The following is a 15,306-nucleotide window of genomic DNA, read 5'->3' on the forward strand; positions in this document are numbered from 1 at the left end:
CAAGATGAAGCCCTCGGGCCAGAAGCCAAGTTAAAATTAGATTGCTAATAGAATTGCCGAGCGCCCGGTGCCCTCTCCACACAGCTCGGGACAGGTCTTGGCCGGCTTTATGATCGTTCCGGAATGGAAACCAGCCCTGGGTGAAAGGGTAGGGAGGAGGCCAGTTAATCTGTCTTACAGACAGGGCTGGCTCCAGCTCGCTCCAGAATTCCTGCGAACTCCAAGAAATTCCTTCTTTCTCCAAGTCATCATTACCATTCCCTTGCAACTTTAATCGGAGAAAAGGAAGGAAGGAGATGTCAGAACTCGAGGCCTCTAAGGAACATCTGATTCCAGCTATGTCGTACTGCAGCAAACAAAGGAAATGAATGTGCTGCGCTGAGAGACCGCGGCCACAACATTTCAGGCAAGAGCGCGAAAAATTCCTGAAAGGAGAGTTAGAGAATGAAGTGTCAAAACCTTGGAGCAAACGGTATATGATACAAAGCCTGGCAAAAGGCTTCACTCATTAGAATTCTAGTGACCCTCCGCAGCGGATTAACCGTGGTCGTGAGCTGAACGAAGTGACGCTTAGTTGGCACCAAACTGAATTCAGCTTCTAACGTGAATACATCCAGAGGAAGCAAAGTCACTGAAGAGTCCCTCGAACAAACCAAGTGAATGGAATATTTGGAATCACACAGCAGAATTAAAGATGTTTAATACGATTCTAACAAAAGACACATAAGGTCGCAATATTCCCTTGGAATAACTTCGTGTCAATCACTTATCCTTTCAGTATGCCGGTCAGTGATCCCATGACCACACATCTAACAATGCTTGAACTCTAGTCTCTTCTTTTCTTCTATCATGATGTTGGAAATTAAAAGTGACATTAAGAGGAGAAGGGAGGGGCGCCTGGGTGGCTCGGTCGGTTAAGTGTCCGACTTCGGCTCAGGTCATGATCTCAAGGCTCGTGGGTTCGAGCCCCGCGTCGGGCTCTCTGCGGACGGCTCGGAGCCTGGAGCCGGCTTCGGATTCTGTGTCTCCCTCTCTCTCTCTCTCTCTGCCCCTCCCCTGCTTGCACTCTGTCTCTCAAAAATTTTTTTTAAAAAGAGAAGGGAAAAAAACCTCCTCGGTCATGCGTAAGTTGAAACAGGCCAAAATGAGAGCCTCCTTTGAACACATAGGAATGCTTCACAGAAAACAATTGTTGGAATAATTGTAATTTTAACTCAAGTGTACAATTCCATCTGACACACCGGATCAGAGCTTTTCAAAATGGTGTGCGTAAGAAGCTGCTGGGGATCTTTTGCAAAGAGAACTACAGACGTTGGGGCTCACGTCTCAATATCCTAGGTAAGAAGCTGTCCCCGGCAGAGCAGCGGGATTCTGCATCTCAACAGGCAATGAGGTACAGGTATGATGAAAACTAGCCCTGAAAACACGAAGTCGAAGACGGGCGCCTGGGTGGCGCAGTCGGTTGTGCCCGACTCCTCATCTTGGCCCAGGTCATGATCTCACGGTTCGTGAGTTCGAGCCCCATACCGGCTCTGTGCCGGTGGCACAGAGCTGTCTTGGGATTCTGTCTCTCCTTCTGTCTGCCCCTCCCCTGCTTGTGCGCTTGCTCCCTCTCCCTTTCTCTCAGAATAAACAAACTTAAAAAAATAAAACATTAAATAGAAGAGGGGAGGAGGAAAGAAAGTAGCAGAGTGTATTTCTGGTACAAAGGGCAAATTAGGTTTTGCAAAACTCTGTGTGTGTGTGTGTGTGTGTGTGCGCGCGCGCGCGTGTGCACGTGCACACAAGCTGGATTTGATGTCCTATGTATTTCTTACTGTGAGTTCCAGTTAAAAAAAGAAAAGGTAAAAATACCGCTCTAAGTTAGGTGTTCATAAGCTATGGTCTGTGAGCCATACTCCGCACACACCTGTCTGTGTTAAATAAAGTTTTATTGGCACACTACCACATTCATTCATTTAGGACTCACCTGTGGCTACCTTCATACCACAACACTGGGCAGAGGTGAGCTTCTGCAAGAGAAACTGTCTGGCAAAATCAAAAATAGTTATTATTTGGCCCTTTACAAAAAAAGTTTGCTAACTGAAACGATTCTGATCAGATGGCCTTGATCGGACCCACACTCTGGGACACACTACCCTACTTGGTATACAGCCCTTCGGGATCAGACACGGAGCGTTTGGCAAAACACTAATTTCTTCATTAGAAAACACTTCATGTATTATTTTAAAAATCTGACAAGATGAATAAAATTTGATTTTTGAAAAGAAACACTAGATCCTGACACATAAGAAGATCCTTTATATTATGTGTTACTGCCGCAGGGGAAATTTTTCCGAGTTGGCCCTGCTCTTTTTTCCTTTGGGAAGTGTTGATTGCACACTGTAATTTCAGGAATTCATTCCATACTCATCGTGGAAATATCCCGCCTGGTGGATCTCCTTTGACTGGGGACACCGGCTTCAGTATGGCGATTTACTGGCTGTTTATTATACCTTACGCATGCTTTGAAAAGTAGCCCTTTGTTTTTCTTGAAATGCATTTTAAATGCTTTTAATACGTGTGCTTTTATGTATATTGCAGGATTCCACCCCAACATGGTTATGTCCTAGCAACTGATCCTCAGTCATCACAAATACCTGAGTGGCCAAGGAAGCCGGTCCTTGGCATTTCAATCAGGCTGAAGAAAAGCCCGAACGTGTAGTCTGGTTAATTATCTTAAATTCTGGAGATTTAGAGTACACAAAAGCAGTGAGGACGAGGGACCCTTTTTCTCTGCGGCTACAGCTTTCTACCATCGACCCGTGCCTGAACATAATGCATGTGATCTGCTTCATCTGGAGGCTGGTGCCAGCTTTTCGTGTGTTGACATGAAATTTATCTCCCACTACTGAAGAGATAAGACAATTCTTTCCCAGGGAGTCTCATGGCTTGAGACTCTCCAGTCCGTCCAAGTACAAAGGCTGCCAAGCTATGTATTTCAAAGAACGCACAATGGTCTGAGAGCAATGGTCTGTGTCGGCACCAGAGACACATGGTGGCAAAGGCGCGAGGTGGATGAAATTCGCCACCACGATCCCCCAAATCCTGCTGGCGCTTCCTCCAGCTCCCCACTTCCAAGCGCCACTCAGAGGGCCCCCCAGCCCCTTCTCTGCGTTCAGGGTCCTCAGGCACGCTTGCCCTCCCTGCCCAGCACCTCAGATTTGAAGGGTGTAGGTACCCATGTTCCTCTTTTCCTGAAAATGTATCTCTTACGCCAACACACCCTGGCCAGGGACCCAGTCACTGTGAATTCCGAGTTTGGGGATCAACTATTCCTTGGCGATATGCCAAAGCAGTCACTCAAGAGAAAGCCAAACTGGGCCTCATCTTTCCCAAGTACTGTGTGCTTTCTAACACAGCTTCTGAGATAATGTCCCTGGGCACTTTTTTTTTTTAAAAAGGGAGAAATTCCACACGTACAATTTTTCAAGGAATAGGGGCAAATTTCCTATCCACAGTACCAGCTTTACCAAATCTCGCTATTTTCATCATATTAGCGTAAGATTTTTCAAAAGGAAGTATAATATTATCGATAGCATTGAAGCCCTGTGTGTCCCTCCCCAATTTCACTCAAGTCCTTCTTGAGAGGAAAACACCTTTTTTGAAGTCAGCGTGGGTGACTCCCAAGCATGCACAACGTGCCCAAACACTGTATGGGATTTTTTTTTTTTTTTTGCAGTTTATCCAATGTTATGTAACAATTCTCATTCCGTACAAAAGTACTGTAAATCTTGTTTATATTTTTGTGATTTGTCCATATGAATACATATCACGCTACTTCATTAATTTTAATTTTTGAAGACTGTTCCATCATATAAATATGCAATTGTCTTATAAACAGCTTCATTGAGGGGCGCCTGGGTGGCTCAGCCGGTTAAGCATCCGACTCTTGGTTTCGGCTCAGGTCGTGGTCTCACGGTTGGTGAGATTCAGCCCTGAGCCAGGCTCTGTGCTGCCGGCTCAGGGGCTGCTTGGGATTCTCTCTCTCTCTCTCTCTCTCTCTCTCTCTCTCTCTCCGCCCCTCCCCTGCTTGTGCTCGCTCGTTCTCTCTCTCTCAAAATAAACATTTAAAAAAATAAACAGCTTTATAGAGATACAATTAACGGATAACAAACTGTACATAATTAACGTGCGAATTTAAAAGTTTTCAAATATGCATAAACCCAGGAAACAGTCACCACGTTCAAGACAATGAACGCATAGATCATGCCTCCAGTTTTCCCAGAGCCCCTTGGTAATTCGTCCTGCCCACCCCTCCCTGTCACTAAGCAACCACTGATCTGTTTCCTGTTGCTGTAGATTATTAGAAAGTGTTATTTCTAAACTTCCATATGAATGTATTCATGCAGAATATACTACTTTCTGTCTGGCTTCCTTCACTCACCATAATTTATTTTTATTTTATTTTTTTACTTGTTTATTTTGAGAGAGACAGAGAGAGTGAGTGGGGGAGGGGCAGAGAGGGAGGGAGAGAGAGAATCCCAAGCAGACTCCACAATGTCAGCGCAGAGCCCAACAAAGGGCTTGAACCCACGAACCGTGAGATCTTGACCTGAGCCCAAACCGAGAGTCAGAGCTTAACCGACTGAGCCACCCAGGTGCCCCCGCTCACCATAATTTATTGAGATTCACCCATGTCGTGGCATATATCAGTAGCTTGTTCTTTTTTGTTGCTGAATAGTATTTCATTATGGATGCGCCCCAAATTGTTTATTCATCTGTCGATGGACATTTGGCTCATTTCCAGTTTGGGGCTATTACCCTTCACACTCACATGAAAATTCATGTACATGTCTTATAGGGACATATGCTTTCATTTCTCTTGGTAAACACCTGGAATGGCTGGATCATATGGTAAGTGGACGTTTAACTACTTAAGAAACTGTCAGTTCAGGACGTGTGGGTGGCTCAGTTGGCTGAGCGTCTGACTCTCGATTCCGGCTCAGGTCACGATCTCACTGTGCATGGGTTCAAGCTCCAAATTGAGCTCTGTGCTGACAGCGTGGAACGTGCTTGAGATTCTCTCTCCTTCCCTCTCTGCCTCTCCCCTGCTCTCATGCACACATGCACGCACGCACACACGCGCGCGCACACACACACGCGCTCTCTCTCTCTCTTTCAAAAATAAATAAATATTTAAAAAAGAAAAACAGAAACTATCAGGGGTGGCTGGGCAGCTCAGTCAGTTAAGCGTCCGACTTCAGCTCAGGTCATGATCTCACGGTTCGGGAGTTCAAGCTCCACATCGGGCTCTGTGCTGACAGCTCAGAGCCTGGAACCTGCTTCAGATTCTGTGCCTCCCTCTGCCTCTGCCCCTCCCCCACTCGCACTCTGTCTCTCTCTCAAAAATAAATAAATATAAAAAAATTTTAAAAATCTGTCAGTTCTCCCAAGTGCACTGTTTCATTCCTATAAATAGCATGCGAGAGTTCCAGTTCCTCCACATTCTCAACAATACTTGCTATGGTCCAGCTTTTTAATTTTAACCATTCTACTAGGTAAGAAGGGTATCACACCGAGGTTCTAATTTGCCCCGATGACTTTTTTTGACGACTTCCTTAATGACTAATGATTTTGAACATCGCCTCATGTTTTTATGTGCCACCCACACATCTCCCTCGGTAGAGTACCTATTCAAATCTTCCATCCGTTTTGGCAAAGGTATTGTTTATTTCCTCACTCACGAGGTTTTAGAAGTTGTTATATATCTGCGTACAAATACTTTTCGATTTAGATAAAAATTTGTCCCCGATCCGTGGCTTGTCTTTACATTCTCTTGACAGTGCTTTATAAAGAGTTTTTACTTTTGATGAAATACAATTTAGAATGATCTGTTTAATTTGTAAAGATTTCTTTGATGTTTTTTTCTCATTCTGTATAAACCAATCTTTGCCCAACTCAAGGTTCACCAGGGTTTCCTCCCATGCTTTCTTCTAGAAGTTCTTTTTTTTTTTTAAGATTTTTTTTGTTGTCAAGTAATCTCTCCACCCAACGTGAGTCTCGAACTCACAACCCCGAGATCAAGAGTCACATATGCCTCTCCGACTGAGGCAGCCAGGCACCTCCAAGTTCTGTCCCGTTGTCTTTCACATTACGTATATGATCCATTCAGATTTAATTTTGGGGGGCGCCCGGGTGACTCAGTCGGTTAAGCGTCCGACTTCGGCTCAGGTCACGATCTCACGGTTCGTGAGTTCGAGCCCCGCGACGGGCTCTGTGCTGACCGCTTGGAGCCTGGAGCCTGCTTCGGATTCTATGTCTCCCTCTCTCTCTGTGCTTTCTCCACTCACAACTGTCTCTCTCTGTCTCTCAAAAAAGGAATAAATATTGAAAACAATTAGATTTAATTTTTGTATATGGCATGAAATATGGATCGAATTTCATATTCTTACATGCGGATATCCCTCCTACGGGGAGGCTAAAACGCAGTTTCCAAATTCCCCTCATGGCCAAGTTTTCTTTGTAGTTTCAGGGTCTACGTTTTTACCTCCCAAACTGCTAACTTGTTATTTTCCTATTTCTTTCTCTCTTATTTTCTATCCTTTTGTGGTTTCACAAGTTTTTGCTCTTTTAAAATCAAAGTTATGCCCTCATTTATTTCTTTAAACATCTTTTTAATATTTTCCCATAAAACGAATTTCACCTGGGGTGAGGTAATGTCTTTGCTGAGTTTGTCGGCTGTATTTTTAGAAATGCAAGCTTTCCTTATATGCTCCAGAACTGTGGTTTGAGTTTCAGATTTAAAGGGAAGGAGTTATCCATAATCTTTACTTCCCTCGCCCTCCTTGCTTAGCCCACCCCGGCCAGCGGGTTTACCGTCAGTCGCCCTCACCTCACCCGCGGGGGTCCTCATTCGGGAACCCGGTATTACCTCCGCCTCTCTGAGGCTTCTGTGTGGGTGTCAGAAATAGTGCAGAGCCAGGCGCTAACCTGACAACGGGCTTGTTCTAGACTCCCAGGCCTGAAGTTTGCTAAAAACTCTGACCCTAGGTAGAGGTTGGCAAGAATCCTTTTCGGTGTCTTTTAAGGAAGCGAGAAGCCTCATACAGCCCGTGGCATGAACCAATGAGGCTGATTTCAGTCCCCCATACCATCCGGAGCACTTGTACCCTTCAGCCCAAGGCATCAAGAACTATTGACCCATTGGACTCGAAGGCGGAGCTGCTTCGGTCTCTTCCAGACCAAGTCTCCACCAGCCTGTGTTTTAGCCACAGCCGCGGCTTTGCAGGTTCGTCCCATTTCTGGCCCGTGGAGACCTTTCTCTTGTTTTGGGTCCAGCTATGTCTCTTTGCTTTCCTACTTTGCTATGTGCTCTTGTCACTACACGTGCACCCCTTCACTATCTTGATCCGGCTCATGAGAGAGGTCGTCATGCTGGGAAGTTAAGCAAGGGAAAGGCGTGCCGGCCGGGCTGAATTAAGGGCCCCCAAAGATGCTCTTATCCTAATCCCAGAAGTTTTTGAACTATGGCACCTTACATGACACAGGGACATTGCGCATGTGATTAAGGCAGGGACCTTTGAGAGAGGGCGTATCATCCTGGATGTTCTGAGTGATCCCAGTGTAATTAGAAAGGTCCTTAGAAGAGAGAACCAGGAGAGGCTGAAAGAAACTTGAGGAGGGAAGCAAAGGGCACAGAGTGATGTGATAAGGAAACCAGGAGCCGAGAAATGGCAATGAATGGATTCTGCCCTAGAGCCTCCAGAAGGAAACAGCACAGCCAAAACCTTGCCTTTAAGGCCAGTGACACTGATTTTGGACTCCTGACCTCCAGAAGGTCAGACACCAAATCTGGGTGTTTTAAGCCACCCAGTCTGCAGTAATTTGTTACAGCAGCAATAAGAAACTACTACGAGCCTTGAGAGGTGGTGCACGATAATAGAAGGGGAAATACATCCCGTGAGGATTCCAGGCGGACGCTAAGTTGTACAACGTGTATGTGGGGAAAAGTCGCTTCTCAACACAGCTGAGTCAGCTCTTGGCCAGGGACTGGTTTCACATTAATTTGTTAATTCACTGTAAACAGCTTCAAGAACTATTTGATTTGATTTCACTTTGACGTCTCTGATCACCGTCACAATTTACCTGTATAAATAGCTTTCAACCTATACAAAGTAACCTAAAATATGATACGATATTGAACGGACCTTTGAAATTTTGTAGAGAACAGAGAACACATATATTGGCTATCGTTACCTCTGTGCACCACTTAAGAGTTGCTAATTTAATTTAATTATACATATTTCATGAAAGTCTGGTTATGAGCGGCAGTAGTTAAATCTTGAATGAATGTTTCCGTTTTTAAAATGGCTACAAAATCACCTTTGGAGGGCGGCAGAGAAACGGGTAAAATAAAATGGATCCTAAGTATTTCAATAAAAACCGTAGGAATTTTAAACATATAAACATTAGAAAAGAATTACTATTCACATATCCACAAAGGGATATATGATACAGTGAAACTACAGGAATCTTGCCACCACAAAATTATACCTGTCCGAATTCGCTCAAAGGCATGGGAAAACACTTCGCCATCTCTATATAAAATCTGAGTCCCTGAAACATTTATTTAATACTGTGATAATTGCTAGGATACAGCGATAAATAGGAAATGAACTCTTCCTCTGTGGAACCCACCTTCTCATAGAGAAGAGAGATGAAAACAAGGGCTGGGGCGCCTGGGTGGCTCCGTCGGTTGGGCGACCGACTTCGGCTCAGGTCGCGATCTCGCGGTTCGTGAGTTCGAGCCCCGCGTCGGGCCCTGTGCTGACAGCTCGGAGCCCGAAGCCCGCTTCAGATTCTGTGTCTCCCTCTCTCTCTCCCCCTCCCCTGCTCACATCCTGTGTCTGTCTCTCAATAATAAACGTTAAAAAAAAAAAAAAAAGAAAAGAAAACAATGGCTGTAACAGACCAGAGCTCCACACTGCCCTCTGGAGTTCAGTAATGGAGTCGAGGTAATGTAATGCAATCCCTGTATTACAGATGTGCATAGGAGACCATGATAATACAAAGAAAGGGGTAGAGAAAAAAAAAAGGTCAACCAAGGGACTTTGAGCTACGTCTTAAAGACGTAAGAGGGGGTTATAGAAAATATAGAAAAAGGGGGTATTCAATATTTCCTAAGTTATTGAAATGCATGGGAGTATGACATCCTCTCCAGGAGAATATGGTATCTTTTGCCCTAGAAATCATACCTTCCCTTCTTTGATCTTGGTTCCAATAATTTGCCGCCTTTGTTGAATGATCTCAATGAGAAGATCACACTCTTCCATCAATTTGGCTTCTTGACGTGACGCATTGACCTATAGGACAGAAAGAATGGTGAGCATTTAATTTGGCCTTTGTTTTCTGTTAAATGCTCTTTAACGTAGACTACTACGTTTCTGGTAATCACTAAAAAGATACTTTAAATGTTAACTCTTTTTCCAATTATACAAAGATGGAAAATATAGGACTTACATATCTACTCCCTTCCTTACACTCTTGGAAAACACTATTATCCAATGATAGCAGTCTTCTCTGCTAAGCCATACTCAGCCACAGAATCTTTCTTAACACAACATATACACAGCTATTACCAATTAGTTGGAAATCGACACTTGAGATATATTTGCAATTCCTTCTTCTATATCTTGAAAGAGAGTGGAATTTTGGCCTATTAGACATAAAAAGTAAGTTTAAAAAGAACAAATATTATTCCTTTATGGAGGACAGACTACTATTAACGTCCATCGGACACATTTTCCAAATGCAGCGTAGCAAGACTGTATCATGTTTACTTAACTCTTCTTTTAAATACAGACATCAACTTTGCATTTAGTCACTATGAAAACACCAAAAAAGAAAAAGGACCGTTGGATATTTTATTCGCCTTATGACATAATTTAAAATTTTACTTCTGGTATACGTCCGAAAGATCAAGATTCTACAATGAACATGAGCCATTCTCCAGGAAAGGTAGATCATTATAGAAGGGCCCTTATTTGAAGTTTTCAAGACTCATTGTATGCAAGGCGGGGTGACAATTAGCTCATTCTTGGCCACTGGGCTTGGGAAATACTCTGCACACGCTATTTCCTCCACCTCTTGACAATTCTGAAATGCTTATTCGCAGAGACCCCAAAATCACAGCTGTGGGAAATGGAGATAGCATGCTTGCGTTTTATGATTTTAACCCAGCACGCAAGTTGCAGCGTTACAGAGAATGACAATGGCACCATTGATTACTCTACCATATCTCAGGGAGGAGCCATGGCCCAGCCATTAAGCCCTTCTGATTTGGGATACTTTATTTAACCGGAGTAATTCCATTCTCTATGAATGAGATAAACTAGAAGTAGGGTCAGAAGTTCAGGATAAATATCCATTGATGGCTGTTCAGAGGAATCACGTCCTGTTTCCAGAGGCCAAGATTCCTTGCGTTTTATTCCTCATTATTATGAGACGCAGGAGAGAGACTACTCAAGACATCTTCTTTTTTTAAAATTTTTTTTTTCAACGTTTATTTTATTTTTGGGACAGAGAGAGACAGAGCTGAACGGGGGAGGGGCAGAGAGAGAGGGAGACACAGAATCGGAAACAGGCTCCAGGCTCCGAGCCATCAGCCCAGAGCCCGACGCGGGGCTCGAACTCCCGGACCGCGAGATCGTGACCTGGCTGAAGTCGGACGCTTCACCGACTGCGCCACCCAGGCGCCCCAAGACATCTTCTTATTGAGAAGATAATGGTCACTGGCCATTTGCAGCAAACCCCGAGATCAGGCCCTATGTCAGATTAGCACGCAAACATGCTTGCTGAATGTGATGAACAAAAGAGAAAATTAAAAGACGTTTTGAGGGGCGCCGGGGTGGCTCAGTCGGTTAGGCGTCTGACTTTGGCTCAGGTCATGTTCTCACGGTTTGTGGTTCGAGCCCCGCGTCGGGCTCTGTGCCGACAGCTCGGAGCCCGGAGCCTGCTTCGGATTCTGTGTCTCCCTCTCTCTGGCCCTCCCCGGCTCACGCTCTGTCTCACTCTCTCTCCCAAGAATAAATAGACATTAAAAAAAAAAAAAAAAAGACGTTTTGATGGGTAAGTACAGAATGTGGAACTCAGGCTAATATTTCAAGGAGGTTCACCACTGGACTCAGTTTCTCTTACCATGACTTTTATGTTGTCATTTCTAATTTCCCTTGAGGATTCCCAAATAAAAACCCAGCTATCCATGGACATATTTACTCAAAATGCCACTACTCTCAAGAAATTTCTTGTCTTCCCTCTTGACCTCTAACTGAATGTAATAACTGGCTACAACTGAGCTGTGAAAAGGAAGGAATCATATTGAAACCATGGGCACATTATGATGGAGAGAGTGAAATTTCTGGAAAGTAGCACCTTATACTTGAAAAGTATCTTTGAGAGGAGTGCCTGAGTGGTTCAGTCGGTTAAGCGTCTGACTTCACCTCAGGTCACGATCTCGTGGTTCATGAGTTTGAGCCTGGAGCCTGCTTCGGATTCTGTGTCTCCCTCTCTCTCTGCCCCTCCCCTGCTTGTGCTCTGTCTCAATCTCTCAAAAATAAACAGCAAAAAAAAAAAAACCCACAGAAAAGTATCTTCTAGAATGAGCCCCAAGAGTGACAATTTTGATAGAGTCCAATTTACTTATTTATCTATTGTCATCTGTGCTTCTGGTGTCATAGCTAAGCAACCCGATCCAAGGTCATGAAGAGTTAGGCCTCTGTTTTCCTCTAGAAGTTTTATCTCTTACATTTAGGTCTATGCACCATTTTGAGTTAGGTTTTGCGCATGCTTCCAAGCAGGGTCCGACTGTGCCTTCTTACTTCTGGATAGCCAGCTGCCTAAGCACCGTCTACTGGAGAGACGATTCTTTCCTTCAGTGAAGTGTCTTAGCACTCTTGTCAAAAATCAATTGACCGGGGGTGCCTGGGTGGCGCAGTCGGTTAAGCGTCCGACTTCAGCCAGGTCACGATCTCGAGGTCCGTGAGTTCGAGCCCCGCGTCGGGCTCTGGGCTGATGGCTCGGAGCCTGGAGCCTGTTTCCGATTCTGTGTCTCCCTCTCTCTCTGCCCCTCCCCCGTTCATGCTCTGTCTCTCTCTGTCCCAAAAATAAATAAAAACGTTAAAAAAAAAAATTAAAAAAAAAAAAATCAATTGACCGTATCGTGAAGTCCTCAGGTTTTGATGTTGCTAACATATTCTGTGCTTAATGACATTCTGGTTTTGACTGAACTGGGTCCAACCTCACTAACAGTTCTAGAGGTAGGTGTCAGGAAATGTGGCGTCGAGGACTAGCTCTACTCAGAGGTCGATGTTGGAAAAGTCCAGGAAGATAACCGTTTCAAAATTCTCCTATTTTATAAAATGAGGGGAACGGTATCTGCTGTCTCGGCCACGTGGGATGATTGTGGTAAATACATGAACTAATATCTGAGGAAACAGCTAACACTGTGAAGTCACAGACAAATCTCAAGTAGTATCATCTGCATCGAGAAGTAGCTTTGTTAATAGACTATGATTTAGTCTGGGGTCCATTTCGCTCTCAAGATCATTGGGATTTGGGTTACTCCACGGGAGGAAAAGTGTCCCAGTTGCCATCCTAGCACGGGGTTTGATTTAATCCAAATTCTGACCATTTGATATTCATGATGGATAGATTTGTTTTACAAAAAAAGTAGACTGAAATCTACTTTGTTGAGCCAACTATGTTTTGGGAAAGCTGATACCACAACCACCACTGGCCCAAAATATAATTTCTCAGAAAGTTGGAAACATGAGCCATTCATTTTAGGCCAAGTATGTCCCTTAGATCTTTCAAAAAACACCGAGTTGACTTTCCTTTGAAACCGGGAAAGTTGAATCTCTTTTGAAACTTTGATGAAGCTTCCAAATTTTTGTAACTCTAGCATTCTTCTATTCCAAAAGGTACAATAAAAGAAGTTGAATGCTATCCTGTATTTCTAAAATTCTCCCACTACAAAGAAGTTTTCCACAGTTTTGCTGTTTTATGTGTCACTTAAAAGAAGTTAATGACTTGATTGGATTTCATTTCTTATATGGGCTATGAACCCAAATATGGGTTTATTGGTCGCTCGCAGCGTGTTCAGGTGTTTCTAGTTCACAGGCTTGGTTTGGAAGCTGGCGGCTCTTGGTTATGATTTCAGCCTTCGATTTCTGATTCACGTCTTTTGATTCAGAATCACGAAGGCTAATACAAGCGCTTTGAGTAGAGCCAACCTAAGGATGCAAGAAACAAGCCTCAAACCTTCTTTCATAGACCTCTATGTCCACCTTCTTGGTCCCTCACCTAAAGACAAGAGTGGGATGAAGATAATTAGGGATGACGAATCATTCCCCCCATCCTTGTCCCTAGTTCTTAGTACTGACTTCATCTCTAAAGTAATTCTTCTAAAGTCAGATCCCATCTGCATCCTGGCAGGATTCAAGTCTTCTGTCGGGTGTTATTATCCCATTTTTAGGCCCTGACGCCTTATCTGAGGCTGCGAGCGGGACGGCCCATGTTATGCAAGCTCAAGCCTATTCTTGTAAAACACTCGCGTCCCTCACTTTGAAAGACACGCATACAACTATTGATTCATTCACCTATCTAATCATTTATTCATTCAAATGATCGCAACGGGGTTCCGAGAGCCTATCAGGCAGCACTCCAGCGCTGGGCACAGACAAAGTCCACACTATCACAGAGTTTACATACAAACATAGGGGAACAGGCTGAACAAGTCAAGAAATAGATAAAACTTTCGGCTCATGACTAGTACATAGAGGAAATTAAAGAGGGTGATGTGATTGCCCGTGCCTGAGAGTAGGGCCCGTTTTATTGAAGGTCAGTCAAGAATTCTCTGAGAAGTCTTCGAAGGGGTGCAAAGGAACCAGCCATAAAATATAGACAAGGGTGTTTGCAGGCACTCCCAACTCTGCTTTTAACAGGGACCTCCTCACAAACTCTACAGCGCACCTTCAGTATTCACAGCTTCCGTATTTGCGATGTGTACGCTCGCTAAAATTAACAACTCCACTTGTAACCCGAAATCAATACTTGTGGCCTTTTCACACGCACGTCGGGCACGCTCAGAGCCCGAAAAAAAATCTAAGTCACCCTGCCAGCACCCAGCTGAGGTTGAACAAGGACACGCTCAGCCTTCTTGTTTTAGCTCTTCCATAGTCCGAGGGTGGAGACAATAAGGGTAGGGCAGTGTGGAGTAAGAAGGTCTGGCTCTGGGGCCAGATGGATGGGCTTGGAGTCCCAATTCTGGCACCCGTCAGTGGTCCAGCCTCCGGCAAGTCAGTTAACACTTTGGAAGCTCTTTTTCTCTTTCATAAAATAAAGACAATAGGATCTACCAGGAGACTTGCTTTCAGGATTTAAGATCATATCATCTATGCGAGGGGTTAGTGTGTGTGTGTGTGTGTGTGTGTGTGTGTGCGTGCGTTCTCCCCTAAGAGCGATGGTTCAGTATTGGCCAATTCAGTGTTCCTGGCGACTTTATAGAACATAACTACCACAATTAATGAGAATCAATTGTATTTCCCTACTACCGAGTGTGTCCATAATCGTCCATATTCCTCCTAAGAGCAGGAAGGGTAGAGTGAGAGGGGAGATTACAGAAGACACAAAAGAACAGTCTGGCTTGTAGAGCTGGCACCCCACTCTCTCTTATTCCTAGGGCGCTTCTGCTTCTTCTCTTCGACCAACTACGACTATCTCACCCTCGACAGCCTAGCGAAGGAGAGATTGGCAAGTCAGACCATGAATTGAGCACAGAAGGCCACCACTCCTGTCTTGGCCTCCTAGCCCTGAGATCGAATTCAGCTGGGGGCCATTCGGCTGCAGTAACACTCCTGTCAGATACCAGCAGTCAGTTGTAGTCCCGTGGAAGTTGCCACCGGGTGCCAAGCTTATCTGCCTTTGTTGGATGTGCAGGTACACTTACTCATTCCCCAGCTTGGTTAAGGATAACAGAAATGTTGGCTATTTTCTCCCGAGCACGTGGTTAGCAATGGCCAGCAAAAAGATCCCCCCCCCCGCCCCCGCCCTGTTAAGTTTTATTACATTGCAGACACATGTGGCCTTAACATCTTTAGAAATATTTTATGGCGCTCTTAGAAGACAACATCAGTGGGGAAAAGTATCTAGCCACTTCTCACGGGTAAAACTGGACTAATATGTATTTTAGAAATCCTCATTTTCTGGGGCGCCTGGGTGGCTCGGTCCGGCTTTGGCTCAGGTCATGATCTCACGGTCCGTGAGTTC

General features: G+C 44.5%; 1 protein-coding gene across 6 annotated transcripts in view; it reads right to left on the reverse strand.

The window, feature by feature from the left end:
- MID1 (midline 1) overlaps window positions 1-15,306 on the reverse strand; it is a 395,896-nt gene that overhangs the window by 35,064 nt on the left and 345,526 nt on the right. For all 6 annotated transcript variants that reach the window (XM_043570086.1, XM_043570088.1, XM_043570084.1 and 3 more), the window contains exon 4: window positions 9,237-9,344. In XM_043570086.1, coding sequence (XP_043426021.1) covers window positions 9,237-9,344 — 108 coding nt within the window. The remainder of the gene's footprint in view (window positions 1-9,236; window positions 9,345-15,306) is intronic.

This window comes from Prionailurus bengalensis, chromosome X (assembly GCF_016509475.1).
Source record: "Prionailurus bengalensis isolate Pbe53 chromosome X, Fcat_Pben_1.1_paternal_pri, whole genome shotgun sequence".
NCBI classification, from domain to species: domain Eukaryota; kingdom Metazoa; phylum Chordata; class Mammalia; order Carnivora; family Felidae; genus Prionailurus; species Prionailurus bengalensis.